Source organism: Peromyscus eremicus, chromosome 16_21 (genome assembly GCF_949786415.1).
Source record: "Peromyscus eremicus chromosome 16_21, PerEre_H2_v1, whole genome shotgun sequence".
NCBI classification, from domain to species: domain Eukaryota; kingdom Metazoa; phylum Chordata; class Mammalia; order Rodentia; family Cricetidae; genus Peromyscus; species Peromyscus eremicus.
Window position 1 is genome coordinate 50974004 of NC_081432.1, and position 16680 is coordinate 50990683.

The 16680-nt window shown below is 40.0% G+C and overlaps 2 protein-coding genes across 2 annotated transcripts in view; both read left to right on the forward strand.

Annotated features, from left to right (window-relative positions):
* Positions 1-16680, forward strand: part of Kcnq5 (potassium voltage-gated channel subfamily Q member 5) — a 133110-nt gene that overhangs the window by 52540 nt on the left and 63890 nt on the right. The window contains exons 6-7 of the mRNA XM_059281420.1: positions 2581-2676; positions 12172-12266. Of these exons, the coding sequence (XP_059137403.1) occupies positions 2581-2676; positions 12172-12266 (191 nt within the window). The remainder of the gene's footprint in view (positions 1-2580; positions 2677-12171; positions 12267-16680) is intronic.
* LOC131926320 (glutathione S-transferase alpha-3) overlaps positions 1-16680 on the forward strand; it is a 265294-nt gene that overhangs the window by 26559 nt on the left and 222055 nt on the right. The window lies entirely within an intron of this gene.

Sequence of the window (16680 nt, forward strand, 5' to 3'; positions counted from 1 at the left end):
CATGATGGGAAAAACACATAGAATAAATAAATTTTATTAAAAAAAAGGTTTTGTACCTATTGTCAGCATTTCAAGAGATGGTGTGCACATTGAAAGATGAAGCCAGGGTGCGTCTGTGTGCATAAATCCTAACAGACTTCTGCTTAGAGACACTGGCCTTTATGTGAATAGAGGTAGAGAAAAGTTGGAATAGAGACATAACAAGACAGGGAGCAGACCAGGCTTAATAACTGCTATAATGTACAGTCTGGCACAAGAGACGTGTAGTAAACAGCTGCCATCTACTAAAATATGTTTCCAAGCAATGCCAAGTGATTTTCAGTATATCTTAGTTTGCTTTGTAGATATTAAATTGTAGGACCTGTGTTCATTTTCAAAAGGGATGTGACTTTCAACCCCCTTATCCATATATTGTACTCAAAAATGATAGCTATTGCTGTTAACCCAATGTCTATAAAAATCTGAATTATGTTCAGAGCAAGTAATACACAAATATTATATATATATATATATTACGTTTTATAAAGATATTTTGTGTTCTCTCCTGTGTGTTTATACTCAATGGGAAATGAAGTTAAAAGAAAAATCAGTCAGTCTTTCCCACATAGCCTCATTTAACAACAACAACAAAAAAGTATTTGGAAGAGGAGAGCATTTGTGATAGCAAGTGCAAGAAATATTATTTAAATCTGTAAACCGACCGTACAAAGCAACTTTCTACAAAGCTTAGCTTGTGTAATCACAGCTGTATGAGATGGAGACATTAGACAGTCCAAGACCTGCACTGAAGGCAGAGAGAGAAAACAGAACCCATGATTTAATTGCTCGTTTCAGGGCACAGTCATTTATCTTAATTAATAATAGAGGAGGGCTCTGCATACTAGTAGCAAATAGTATTATTTCACAATTCTGTATTCTAAACATGATTGCATTACTTACTGTCTGGTTATTGTCCCCGATGTGCTTAGAATTGTGAAGTCTCAAGATAAGAGAAAAAGGTCAAAGGTTATCTAGAGCCCCAAAATAGCTCAGCAGAGTTGTCACGTGGCCAAGACTTAATACCTTCTAGAGATAAACAAACACCATTTTCCAGGAGGTATCACCTTCGAGCTGAGGAAGGGTGGCGCTGGGCGTTTCTTACCTGCAGAAGATACTGACTTGGTGCTTAAGATACCCATCTCTAACCTAAGGGTTAAACTCCTTGAAGCTTAATAAAAGGCTCATAATTTAGAGCTAGCAAGTAAAACCCACAGACTGGAAAGCAGTGGAGCCGCCAGTATCATACTAGTGAAGTCAAGAACAGAAAGACTGAATTTAGCAAGCTCTGAATGTGAACCCACGGTTGAGACAAAAGGCATCTTGATTTCACAAATGTCAGACCTAAACGAACTGAAATGAGAGGCAAACATCAAAGAACTAGAATCTTTTCAGTTCAAGATGATAAGCATGAAGCCAGGTAGTGGTGGTGCATGCCTTAATCCAAGCACTCAGGAGATAGAGGCAGGAGGGTCTCTGTGAGTTCGAGGCCAGCTTAGTCTCCAGAGCTAGTTCCAGGACGGCCAGGACTACACAAAGAAACCCTGTCTTGAAAAACAAAAATATAAAAAAAGATAATAAGCAATAGGAAATCAAACTAGCAACAACAACAGAAGAGCTGGATCTAGAGATGGCTCAGCACTTAAGAGCACACACTGTTCTTGTAGAAGGCTGGATTCAGCTCCCCAGCACCCACAGTAAGCAGCTTGCAACCACTCCTATCTTCAGGTCCAGGAGAACTGACTCCATCTTCTGAAATCCTCTTACCTGCACACACTCGTGCACATACACATAATTTAATCCAAAATAAATCTTTAAAAGAACAAAACAAGCCCAACACTGACATAAACAGAGGAGGGGATAGTAATCTCACTAACCCCAAATTCCAAGCAGGTGAGCCAAAACCAAATCAAAACAAACAAACAAAAAAAAAATGCAAGACATGATGAAAGTACCAGATTAAAACAGAGGAAAACGTGAGTAGGCTTGTCAAGCTCTCATGCTCCTGTTTCTGGCATACAGACAGGCAAAACCTCCAGCTCCAAAACCGAGGAGAGCCTGTCTTTAAGGGCTACTACCACTGGGATCGATGTGAACCTCTCCTCCATTTTTTCCGATTTGGTATATGATGAATGTACAATCCCAGTGTCTTATCAGTGCTAAAAGTAGCCCCAGGTCTACAGCAGCAAGACTTTAAAGTTCCCAAATTTAAACCCCAGTCCAGTCCAAAGCAGAGTTTATGCCCCTAAATTCTATCACTTAAAACCACTCGCTTGAATTTAATGATCACTTCTAAGTATGATGCTTCTTATGATACTAGAAATCAGTTATTGATAATGTCCAGTTGATTTACTACAGAACAAGGCTCATGCTCTTTGGGCAGTATTACCCAACAGCTTGCTACTACCTGGCAGTGTTGTAGCAGAGATAATACTGCTTTTTATAAGTAATGTGTGTTGTCAACACATTACATAGTGTTTGTCTTTTTTATAGATTCATTTGAAAGATCTTTAAAATGTTATTTTTTTTTGTATTTTGTTCCAGGGCATTCTTGGCTCAGGTTTTGCATTAAAAGTACAGGAACAGCACCGCCAGAAACATTTTGAGAAAAGAAGGAACCCAGCTGCCAACCTCATTCAGGTAAATGTCAGTATGATAGGTAGATGGCAACATCTGTCTCCAGAAGTTCTTGTTGGGTCATTTTCTAGTTACCATGCTTCATTGCTTCCTAGAGCTACTTACTAATCTGCCTTAAAAAAAAAAAAAAAAAAAAAAAAAAAAAAAAAAAAAAAACGAAGTCAAACCTTAATGAACAGCCTAGAATTTGAGTAGGTGTTGTCCCATTCCCAAACAACAACAACAAAGTATGTTTTTCAGAAAATGGCCTATGTGTTGTTCAGATTAATTAACCATTACCACCAACACTGTGCAGGGGTTACCGGTCATGTCACTCCTGGAAGGACCTAATATATTTTATGAATCACTGTGTGAAACTTAATTGGTCATTAAGTGATAGAGTAGAATGCAGCATCATTCCTGACATTCCCATGACTTTCTCTAGTCTGTTGGATGCTTCTGCTGTGAAAAACAGACATGTTTAGAATGCTGAGGTTTCATGTCTGTGGAATTACTTTTAATGTCTTGTAGGGAGATGGCCTGAAGTGCATTAGAGATTAGAGTGTATTAAATAATAAGCATATTGTTTGAAGCTAGTTCATAATAGACTGGTTTTGTGCTAGCATTTCATTTTCCTCTCAATAGCTCAGGATTTGTGTCAACATTTTCCTAAACTATTTCTCTTTTTTGCTATCTATACTTCCTTGTTAGTTTGTTTTGGTTTTGCTGTTGTTTTGTTCTGTTTCTGTTTTTGTTAACTGCATTACTGGCGTAGTAGAGAGTATGGCTATCTCCCATGTCTTTTGGGAACAGAACCAAGTTGAGAATCACAAAATATTTTTTGCTAGGTCAATGATGTGAAGTTAGCATTTCACAATGAACACAATAGCCCTGCAATCCCAAGTTATCTCCTTTCCTTAGAAGCAGCTGAAGCCCCAAGTTTTGAACCTGAAGATGCTGGGATGCATATAGGAGGCACTAGGAGAACTGCTTACATGCAGATGTAGCAAGTGCATTGCTTTAATTTAGATTGCAGCTTTGAGTGGCTGAACTACTCGGTTGTAACAATTATGAACCATCCCATTAGCCTTTGCCTATGTCTGTGGCATGCCTTACTTCCAACAGAAATGGAGCTAGGAAGGGAGGGGTGTGACTTAGTTATATCCTGAAGGAAATCTGTATCTACTGATTAAATAGGGCATTAGTTTTAAACACAATACTATTTTACAACTGTTTACAAGAAATGGACCATCGGGCATGAATTTCAAGACAAATCACTGACAGTCACTATTTTTCTACTGCTTTAAAAGATAAATAAATGAGGGCTGGAGGGATGGCTCGGCAGGGAAGAGTGCTGGGGGCTCTCCCAGAACCCCCTGGCTTGTTTCCCAGCACCCCCATGATGGCTCATGTCTACCTGTAACTATAGTCTTAATAACCTGACACCCTCCTCTGGCCTCTGAAGGCACCAGACACCCACATGGTACACAGACACACATTCAGGCAAAGCACCCGTACACATAAAAATAAATAGTTAAAACTGTCTTCAAAAGATTACAAATGAAAACAGTAAAATTACTTTCTTGCAGAAAAGGTCCCTAAATTAATAGGAGCTTAAGCTCAATGGCCAGGGGCTGGGAATGTAGTTTAATGATGAGTGTTTCCCTGGTATGTATGAGTCCCTTGGTTGAATCTGCAGTATTAAAAAGTCTGAAACCAAACAGTAATCCCATAGTGATAGAAGTGTGCCCTATAGGCACACAGAATACTCACCACTTTTCATCTGTGAGCACTCTTCACTGATGTACATGCTTTCAGGTTTCTATAGGGTTTTTTTTTCTCTCTCTTTACTATCTTTACCCTCAATTTTCCTTCACTATAGAAAAATTCTCCAACTTGTGAGTGCACAATTTGTTCAAGGGGCTCCCGGAATTCCACTGAGCAACAAGCCCTATTTATGGATAGAACCAATAAACTATCTTCCAGATATTAAACCTCCTGGAAGTGAGCTGTTCTGTTGAGAGGCAAACCCTTGCAGAAGTTTCCTGTGTACATCAACTGTAACAATCCAGGGCTGTGCTGCCAATGCTGTAACCACTAGCTCTGTGTTGCTATTTAAAGCTAAGTGAATTAAAGATTAAAAACTGACTTCTAGACACTTATCGAAGGTTCGGTTCTTTTAAGTGGCTGTCAACTGGATTGGACATACCTCCAAGAATCACGGCAGAGATTTTTCCCATTTGCTGTGTCCTTATCAGCTACTGAATCATGAGGAACAGTTTCCAACTGAACCTCAAAACAAATTGTTTTTCATGCAGCAAATCATTAGAGAAGAGGAGTATATGTCTTTCTCCAAAGTAAGACAACCCATAATAGGTACAGATGTCAACTGAACAGCTTAGCTCAGAGGCCTTGTGCTACATTTCGTGCAACTTGATTATGTAATGAATATTGTGGTTAGCAAGTGAACTTGTAAAATGAAAGTAATAACAGAGCGAAATCATGAATTTTACTTAAAACTGCAAAGTGTGACAAAAAAAGAGCACAAACTATATGACTTAAAATGTTTAAGAATACCTTAAAATCTACGCTTAGTTTCAGGAATTGAAAATTGAATTTGATCATTTAGAAAGTAGCTGTCCCCTCATTTCAATGAAATTGATTTATTTATGCTGCACAGGAATAACATACTATCCATTTGTCCATTGCATCTCCTCTACATAGTCTCTGAACAGAATCCAGGAGGGTAGGCTTTAGTTAGGCATTGTGGAAGTCTATTTTTCAATTTATATATGACTTTTTAAGGATAAAGTAGGTTGAAAAGCAAGCTTCATTTGCTGATCCTTTCATTTCTTACCCCATACACCTGCCGGTTTGCTGAATATACAAAGCATCAAGATCAAAGGCAAATTTCATTTGTGTTAAGGCTGAGCCACACTCTTTCCACCATGGCAAGTGAGATGCTCAAATTGCTTTGTCATTTGGTTGGTGAAAGAACTAAATTAACCAGCATCTCAAGGATTTAGAAAGAAAGTTTCAAAGCCCAGAAGCTCACAGCAAACTTAGCTGTGTCAATATCTTTTGCGTGACTCATTTAAATTAACTTTTCAAGTGGAGCGGTCTGGGAAACGAAATCAGCTCTCAGTAGCACTCTGAATACCTGCCCAAATGTCACAACTTTTTGTTAATAATGCCTAAGACTCACAGCGTCTTTTTTAGTTTGCAGAGTTCTTCCAACACAATGTATCATGTGATCATCAAGATAAGCCTCGTCAGAGCTACGACTAAATCCTTGCTATCTGAGTCCAAATCCAATACTTCTTCATTTTATTTTACTTTTTTGCAAAGTTTTGTACATGTATACAATGTTCTGTTCCCCACCAACACATCTCCCTCCCAGCTTTTTTTTTAACAACCCACTGAGTCCAGTTGGTGTTGTCAATATGTCCACCTGAGGATTGGTTCATCCACTGGGATGATGGCCGTTCACCCGAAGAAAAGGGATAGGATTTCCTGACCTATCCATGCTGGAATTTTTAAGTACTTTAATCTCTTATATGTAATAACAACTGCTGTGAGTTCTATGCAACGGTCATGTCATGGCCAGAAGACAGCATTTCATATCCCTCCTCCCCATCTTCCGGCTCTTACATCCTTTCTACTCCCATTTCTTCAGTGTCCCCTGAGCCTTGGGGCAGATCAGGGATAGAGTTCAAAAATCAACATTGTGCCCTTTGTAGGCATTACTGAGCTTCTGGGTAGGCACCAACAAATTCATCAGAGGTCTATAATAGAGGCTTATTCTGGAGAAATTGAACCTGTTCCGTGTCGAGTAAAAACAAAAACAACAATTTCGTGAACTTTTCATATAAACTGACAGAACAGTGAGAGGAAGGCTGGAAGATTATTCTGCCATAAAGCTGACTGTTCCCAAAGAAAACAAGCTGCATATTGAAGCTTTAGCTTTGTTTAGTGAAATAACTTGGTCTTCACTCAGCCATCCTAAAGGGAGGCTGCCAATCACTGTGCTAAAGCCCAGTTATACCAGATGAAGCACCCTTTGTCATGCTTCAGTCACAGAGCAAAACAGATTAAGAAAACCAAATCATTGCTATTAAAACATGAAAGCAGAAAAAAATAGAAGGAAACACAAGGTTGTAACTGTATCTCAGAATGTGAAATAAAAAGACAAGAAAGAAAGAAAATGAAAGTCGAAAGACCTTTTGTTGAGGTCCAAAGACCCAACTAACACAGGTACCTCAGAGCACACAGAGTACAGGAAAACTAAGGAGAGGGTTTTCCCAGGGAAATAGTACACTATGATTCTTAAAAACTGGGGGGCAGGAGTAGCCAGGAGACTCCACCAAAGGCCTGCACTATGAACTTAAAACCTTCATACCAAGATTATCACAGAGAGACATCAGAACACTTGTAAAATTAGGCATCTTAAATGCTTTTCAGAACTGAGCATTTCCGAAGGGTGAAGAATTAACATGACATTGGATATCTCACTAGAAACTCAACACTTAGAGCACAGGAAAATAAATTCGTTGGGAAGAAAGAGTACTTGCAACCTAGCATTCTGTACCAAGCCAAACCATTCGTGGAGTATGAGAATAACACAAAGACATTTAGAATCATCCAAGAGCCCCAAAATTTACGTACTGTCCTACTTTTCTTCCTTGTGCTGTGATAGAACACCATGACCAAAAACAACTTGAAGAGGAAAGGCTCACATGTCCCTGTCACAGCCCACCATCTAGGGAAGTCAGGGCTGGAACCTGGAGTCCAGAACTAAAACAGAGGCCACGAAGGAATGCCAACTACTGGCTCTCTCCCCATGGCTTAGTCAGCCCTTCTTCCTCCCCTCCCTCTTTCTTTCTTTCTTTTTTCATCCTGACAGCAGTTTCCCCTCCTTCCTCTCCTTCCAGCCCCATCCACTCCTCCTCCTTTCTCTTAAGAAAAGGACAGGCCTCCCATGGGTGTCAACCAAATATGGCATATCATACCTTCCCCCTTATTAAGGCTGGACAGGCAACCCAGTATGAGGAAAAGGGTCCCAAAAGCCAACAAAAGAGTCAGACAAAGCCCTTTCCCCCACTGTCAGGAGTCCCCCAAGAAGACCAAGCTACACAACTGTTCATATATGCAGAGTGCTGAGGTCAGACCCATGCAGGCTCCCTGGTTGTCAGTTCAGTCTCTATGAGCCCCTGTGAGCCTAGGTTAGTTGATTCTGTGGGCTGTTTTTTTGTGGTGTCCTTGACCCTCTGACTCTCACAATCCCCACCCCCCCCAGAATTCTCTGAGGTCTACCTAATGTTTGACTCAGTCTGCTTCCTTATACCTCCCAGTACTTCCTGCCCATGGGCATGGCACTATCCACCATGGGCTGGGCCCTTCCATAGCAATTATTAATCAAGGAAATGCCCTACAGACTTACCTATATGCAATCTGATGGAGGCATTTTCTCAAATGAGGGGCAGAAATGCCAGCATAGTTAGCAGGAACTGAGCATGGGGGTACAAATGGAAATGGAACTGATACATTCTGTAATGCATTTGACTGAAAGGCTTTGCTGTTTCTTCAGAAAAGATCAGGAATGCCATAACTTTGTAATAGTTAATAAAAGCAAATCACAGCCGGGCGGTGGTGGCACACGCCTTTAATCCCAGCACTCGGGAGGCAGAGCCAGGTGGATCTCTGTGAGTTCGAGGCCAGCCTGGGCTACCAAGTGAGTTCCAGGAAAGGCGCAAAGCTACACAGAGAAACCCTGTCTCGAAAAACCAAAAAAAAAAAAAAAAAAAAAAAAAAAAAAAAAAGCAAATCACAAAATGAAAATAAGACAGTAGTAACTGAAAAGAAAGTAAAATATGTATATGCAATATACAGAAATAAATATGAAAGAAAAGGTAATCATAGCACTTAGTGGTTAGTCAAACTAGATACTCCCTGGCCCAAAACACACACACACACACACACACACACACACACACACACACAAAATTGAATTATACTGACATCTCTACACCAGCAAACTGAAAACAAAACTGACCTGGTTATAAGAATGCAAGCACTAATAACCAAAAATAGAGATATAAAAATGTCAACAGGATGAGAGAAAGCAAAGATGGAATGTGAATGAACTATTTTATTGTCTTCCATAATCAAAAATTGATTAATAATACCTAAAATTGAAATAGGAGCATAGCCCTTAAAAGTAAGGATTCCTAAGAAAAAAGGAGAACTACCATATGATTCAGTGACACACCCATCAGAAGGAACCTAAGTCAGCACACCACAGAGATGTTTGTACATCCACATTTGTTGGAGCAGTATTCACAATAGAAGATACAGAACCAATCTAGTACCCATTAACAGATGAATAAATAAGGAAAATGTTACATATGCACACACACACACACACACACACACACAGTGCATTTTTGTTCAGCCATGAAGAACAAAAATATGTCATTTGCAGAAAAAAAGGATGGGATAAGAAATCATCTAGTTAAGCACAATAAGCCATACTGCAAGCATAGTCTGTATTTAAATAAATAAACCAGTAAATATATGTATATCATAAAAGTAAACAAGAGATTATTGAGGAGCAGAGGGCGGTGATGAGATGGGCCAGAAGGAACATGAGATGATGACGGGAGGCTGAACATGAGCAAAGCAGTTGATAGGCATGCATAATGCAAGGTGTTGTTTAGTATATTCACTACTAAAATAGAAATTACACAAGAGTTAAAGCAGGCCGAAGGAGAAATGATTGCTAGTTAACACTCGCAGTCTTTCAGGACGGATATTTTAAAACACGCACCTTGAAAATTTCAGTTTAGTGTTGTTCTACCTTTGGATGGTCAGCTGAAATTTTCTGGACTATTTTTAGAAAGAGTCAAACGAGTCATAGTTGTACTGATCCAAACAATACAAACTGAACACGCCCCACACAGAGAACTCCGTGGGCTTTGTACTTTCAACTCAGGACTAAAGTTCGGATTTGTTTGCCTGCCTACGCTGCCACCGGAATCGCCAATAAATAGCAAGTCTGGCTTTCCTTTGCTTTTTTGTTAACTTGTCCTCTGCAGCTACACATGCCATGCAAATTGGTTAATTTGGATCCACGGGGATCCCTGGACGGAACTATTTGATTTTATACTATGTGATTTGGACTTTAAAATACAGGAACATTAGGTACTGGGACATATGAATGGGGACTTGAATTTCAATTGCTAGAAGCAATTAGTGGAGCTCAAGGACAGAGGAGGTTACTAAGAATATAGGAGTATGTGGAAAGCACACATACAAGTAACCTTATATAGACTGAGCAGGTTGCATTTAGGAAATATATGTATCTACCTATCCATATATGCATGTAACAACAATTCATGAAAGAAGAGGCCACGGATTTGAAAGAGGGTGAGGAGGGCTACGTGGAAGGTATGGAAGGAGGAAAGGAGAAAATGTTATAATTATATTATGGTCCCCAAAAATTAAAGACATAGTAAAACAGATGCGGGAGTAGTACAACTGATGCTCTCCACTTCCACGTTGACCATTGACTAATCTCAGCTCTAGAATGGAAATCATTTCATCCTTCTGTGTGTCTCACTTACACAGCATTTTTACAAGAGAAGATGGGGCCTAGCCACTCAGCTGTTAAGCTCAATTTGATAGAAAATGATGAAGAAATTAGGTCAGATTGTAAATCAACCCTTCAATTTTTCAGAATCTCTTTCTCTTCCACTGGTATGTGACACTTAACAGGCAATATCTGGCCCCATATTTTTTAATGTATTGTTGCTGTGGGTTTTTTCCACTAGTGTTGAATGGTGCACAGTCGTGCCGGATGTGTCTAGCTGTACAAAAGTCTTACTTCCAGAGTCTGAATCTCATAAATGCATCATGCCTCTCTGGAAACAGTTTAATTAAAATAGCCATCTTTACTTCCCCACCAGTGGAAGATCTCTGGGCCTCACTCCAACAGAAACAACTTCAGTAACTCCAGCTTGAAATCTCAGCACTTAGGAGGCTGAGGCTGGACGATCACCTCACACTCGGGATGAACTTGTACTGCAATGCTGGGACTATCTTCAACAACTAAAGTTGATAATAATAACAATATCTCTGTGTCTTATTGCTTAGTCTAGATCACTCTAAAAAATTTTATGTAAACAACTCCAAACACTAAATTTCAAGACAATAAGATGGTAATTGTTTTATTATCTATAAGCCATCAAGATGCTTAGTACAGATTTCCACAGATTTATCAGTTGAATCAACATAAGCCATGTGAGCAAGGGTTCAGGCAAAGAACCCTGCTTGGAAAATGTAAAATAAATAAGTAAATAACCTTTGAAAACATAAAATCCCTCAGGTTCTACTGTATGTCTTTCTAATTTTTTCATGTCACTTCCTGAATATTTCACTGAAGTATAATGTGCAGACAGAAAAAGAGTACATTTCCTAGGAGAACTGAGCAGTCCTGTGTAAACGGCACTGAGAAAAACAAAATGTGACTTCTCGGATACCCTTTCTCCATCACTATCCCACAAGGGGAGCTGCTACACTACCTTCTGACAGCAGAGAGTGTTTTTCCCAACTTTATGGAAAGTGCTCTGTTGAGTCTCGTTTATAGTACACGACATTAGTCACAGGAAGCCCATCCATATTGTCAAGCATAGTTACAGTGAACTGTTGCTATGTAGACCATTTGCAAGACTTCTATTTACATGACTACTGATAGATGTGTGGGCATTTCCAGCTTTAGTTTAAAAGCCCAAATGTAGTGCATACCTTTTGGTGAATGTATTTAAGTATACCTATTGTATTTACCTGGGAATGAATGTCTGTATCATAATATACTCACACATTCAACTTCAATAATACTACCAGACAATTTTCCAAAATAGTTATAGCAATTTTTAATTTTTTGGTCCAACTAAATGATATTCTTAGAAAACAGAATATAATTAGATCACTTTTCTTCACTGTGTTTCAAAATAATGACTGATGGTTATACAGTAGGGATGTGACCCATTTAGATGAATTTGCCACATGAAACGGAACTCTCTAAGTAATGAATCATAATACAAGGTTTTCTCTAAAGAAATTGGAGCAAATGCTTGGCCTGTATTTAGAGTTATTTGCAGGCTCATTGCAAAAGAATAAATTTACCAAACTCTGCATGGAAAAGTAAGTACAGGTGATTTCTCAAATGGACGGTTCATAAGCTCTTCCAACCACCGCCATAAAGCAGTCAGAAAAATCCCCAGTGGAGGTTGTGACCAAGAGGCCACCAACTGAAGACACTTTCTCAACCTTCTCAACCTTGATTGAACCTCAAAACCGGGGTCTTAAGCCACACTTTGGTTATCAGGATCACATCACAATGCTTTATGTTTTATATTCCCGGAGTGGTTACATAGTATAGACAAGCCTAACCACATCATTCCCCCTGTTCATGTCATTCTATTTCCTGCTCTCTCCTGTGCCCTGGTGTGCCATCTGTAGTGCGTTTGGCGTAGCTACGCAGCCGATGAGAAGTCTGTTTCCATTGCGACCTGGAAGCCACATCTGAAGGCCCTGCACACCTGCAGCCCTACCAAGTAGGTATCAGTGGAACAGATGGTACTGGAGTTGTGTCATTTCTAGTTGGTTAAACAAACCGTATGTGTGCTGAAAAGTCCTGGTTTGGGAGTTGTTTTAGTCTCTCTGTCGCTCTTAAAGACATCTAAACCTATTTAACAGCAACTCAACCATAAAACTACATGGAATGGGCATCATTGCTTACCAACCACAGGCCATGACTGAAGTCTTAAAGAATTGAAATTATGTAGAGATATGGTGGCTTTCTAATGTCTCCTCTTCTAAAACCATAGTTTTTGAAAAGCAAGAATCACCCGACCCATCACCAAATTTTACAGGGAGATTGCTTGGAGAGCAATATATATGTGAATCATAGTTCTCATCTTTGGAAATTTTCAGGATAAATGTAGAAGACGAAGACTAGTTAGAAAGCTGATAGAGCATCTCAAGTGACAGAAGACAGTGGTCTGTTATCATATTTGATTATCTGAATTCCCACTTAAAACAGTTTTGCATTAAAAGTCATTCTGAGGTCTGAAAAAACTTAATAATGAGTCAAATTCTCTAAGTGCATCACCTAGTATGTTACTCATATACTGCTTTCCTCTCATTTTTTCCCATTTTAAGTGGGGGTGGAGGAGGAGGATGGAGTCAAGCAAGTGCCTTCATCCTATCCCCTTGAGCCCATCAGCCACGCCTTCACTCACTCTTCCTTACAACCTCGTGTCTCAGCCTGACTTACAGGAAAACCATGACTCAGCCCAAAGGACACAGCACTCATTGGTACTGTGCATGACATCTGGGGGTCCTGACACAAATCACTCCAGAGACACCACATTGTTCTCATGTTTTATAATCACTGCTGTTATTATTGTTGCTCTTTCTTAAATCAGTGAAATGTGCCACTTTTCCCCAGAATAATATGCAATGCGCGCGCGCACACACACACACACACAAATCAAAATTCTGCCAACAATTTTTATACATTCTCAGAATCCCTGAAGCCAAGTTCAGAATCTTTGCTTTAGAGAAAAAAAAAGTTTCTGTTTGTGAGAAAAATAAGTTACAGTGAGCTAGGGGATAGTTTTACTTAAAATTAACAAGCTTACTGAATGCAGGGCGATATAATGAAAAAGACTATAACTCCGTTTACTTTACGTAGTATCCTTCTTCTCGACATTCAGATTGCAATGACTCTGAAGGAGGAAGAACCTTCACTCACCTGTGTGCCCATTCTGCAAGTGCTCACTGAATACTTACCACGCACAAGGTTGAGTTTCTGAGACAAAGCAGGAAGCAGTCAGAGAAAGCGAAAGAAGTTAAGGTCTCATGGCGCAGGAACCGGACACTCAAAGGATGCTGAGAATAGACAGGAAAAGCAAGTGTTGGGAACCCTAAGTAAGTTTCCAGGAGAAATGTAAATAGGAAAGCAAGTCAGGGCTCATCGGGGGCTGCGGTGTTGAAGAAACGATCGTTGTCAGCTTCAGCTTCATGCTGCTGACGGTGACACTGTTGTCACCAAACAACACAGGTCCAGCGCTCTGATTCCCCGCTGCTCTGGGATGTGCTTGTTGCTCTCTTTCACTTCCCAAGCTCATCTCAAGGAGCAGAATGAAAGCTAGGTCTCAGAAACACCTCTTGGAGTCCGGGAGATGCGGGGAACTGGCACCTTGAACCTTCTCCACACCTTCCATGGTTCTAACGGAGAAGTGTCCTTCTCTTTCCAGGCCACAGTTTTCCTCTTAGGTACACTATACATGAGATCTGAGCTCTCTTTATTGCAAAGCTTTGTTTTAGTTAGAGAGGGATTTACAGAGGAAAGTGTTTTCCTGATTTTTCTTATCAAAAGTGAGTGAAGGTTCTGTGAAGGGTGAAGTCCAGCTAAACGTGGTGTCTCAAAGAAGGAGTCAGATATTGTAAGAGGCTGTGGGAAATTACCAGGCTGCAGGGGTGCCATGAGGCGCTTTGAGGAGCTACAGTTTAGACACTGTCTGATAGAACTCCTTCCCATTTAGCACCAGGACCCACAAGAAAGTAAGACACCATCTCCAAAGCCCACAGCTCATTTGCAAATGAGCCGCCCTACACCAAGCTACCAACGCCCAACCCTGCCCAAATGAGTGATTACAAATGCCACCCAAGAGTGGGCTGTAAGGGCTGAGATAGATTTTCTTATTTACTCCAAGGGAATTCAATTCTTCTTATAGGAGGGCAAAAAAAAAAATCTGCCTCAGTAAGTGACTGATAAACCAAAGCACAGCCATAGATCAATGCCTCCAGGTCTCGATCCCAAAAGTCTGCCCAAGACACAGGGACTGCAGCCACGCTGGAATCAGCAACACTCTGAGAACCTTTGCCCAAGCCTCTTCAACCAGAACCACTGTTTCTTAAGCAAACAGTGTGTGGCATTCTGCTGTGTGGGGGCAGTTCTGGTCTTGCCAAGTAATGTTGTGCTGTCTCAGATCTTCCACCAAGAACATATGTTTGAAAGCTGTGTGCAGTTATTATAAATAGCATTGCTTCTACGGACTGTACTTAAGAAGGGTTACTTAAGGTACCTGGTTCCTCTGCCTCCCGATTGGGGCCATTATCAAATGCTGTAAATGTATTCACTGGTTTATCATCATTTCTCTTCTGTCTGCTCGCACCTGAAGGAAAGAACAAGGGGAGGCGTCAAGCAGGTTTGTGATTTCTCTTTTGCTACATGTTTGTGTATAAATCAGATGCCGAACAGATGTTTTCAATGTGCCTCATGAGTAAAATCGATCAACAAATACAACACGATTAAAAGTGACCTTTCACAAGATTGCCTGCAAAGTTTACTGGGTTTTATTGATTTTTTTTTTCCCTCCTTGGGAATAGAAGTATCTTTCCTCAACCCACTCAGTGCTTTTTAACAATCTGTAAGGCCTGGAGCATTCAGGGGCATAATAATCACAGACTTTGATCATTCTTGTCTGCCACTGTCCCAAACAGAAGTCCTTCCAAAGTATTCAAATGTAGTTTTTGAAAGACGTAACAACAGAAAAAATAATGTTTCTAAATGTTGCTGGCATGGACAGCAGTCTAGAATAGATTTTTCTCTATTAGGGATGTTTATCTTGTGATAAGATTCTTTTTCTTTTTCTTTCTTTCTTTCTTTCTTTCTTTCTTTCTTTCTTTCTTTCTTTCTTTTTTAATTTGGCAAGAGGTACCCTAGAGACAAGAGATAAGAACTTCCTATGTGGACTATCTCCATCCCAGAGAGCCATAAAGTTTACTCAGGTTATCAGTTCCACAGAAGAGACCTCATCTTCAAGAGGAAGACAGCCTGTCCACCAGTTCCCCAGATGTCTTGTACCTGCTCCTCCTAGGAAGACTCAGAGGGAATAGAATCCAAGAGAGAAAATTTTCATCTGTGTTAAAAGTGCTGGGGAATGATCTAGATTTGGAAGCAAAGCCTGAGAGTCAGGGCCAGGTAGATCCCCACACTGAAGTATAAGAAGTAGTAGACAAAACCAACAAAATATAGGAGATGCCTGCAAAAGAAAAGACAGAAGAGCATAGGGGTTTGGTTTTTGCTTTGTTTTTGTTTGTTTTTTGTTTGTTTTGGTTTTGGTTTCCCTGTCATAGCTATTTGCTTCAGTAAAGAGAAAACAAGGCATCCCCCTGCCCTGAGAGAGCTTCTAGTGAGGGTCTATGACGACATCGACTATAAAATATGTACACAGTACTGAATTAGTTCTGAGCCTTCCTTTGGAGTGATATGACTCTGTTAGCCATTTCTGCATTAATATTAAAAAAGAAAGAATGAAAAGGATTCCCAGACCTAGACCAGGAAACACAAGCATTCTTCTACGACAGGTGCTATATACAGTATGCAGCCTCAAGTTTCCCTCTGGACAGATGAGCCAATGCATTCAGGACCCTCTCCTACTTCAGAATGACAAGAATTAGAGCAAAAAAATGCTGGGTATTCATAAGCGATGATCTCCAGAGAGACTTAGCTACCTAAAAAGTTCTTTTCAAGAGATACCTCTAACCAAAGGGAACTTTAGTCTTTAGTCTTTAGACCAAGCACCATATTTGCATAGATACCCAAGAATTAAGTTAGCCGACTCTTACCATTAGGCCTTATTCCACATTCCACATAGACCACACCATCCTCCATCATGACTAGTAACTTGGAAAACAGTTACACAAAACAATCCCTCACCATTACAAGTTACATTTTTCTTTTCTTAGCAATATTTAAAGGGCTTAGTGTTAGAATTTTCTATCTACAATTTATCCAAAGGGTAATTTGTCTCCAAAGTCTAAGGTCAAAAACTCTCTCTGGCATGGGTTACAGAACTATTTGTGGGAGGTTCGCTTATCTTGGTTTCATCCTCCAAAATGGAACTTTGACAACCAAAGGGGAAATTATAAATCATGAATAGATGCTTGAATAGACAT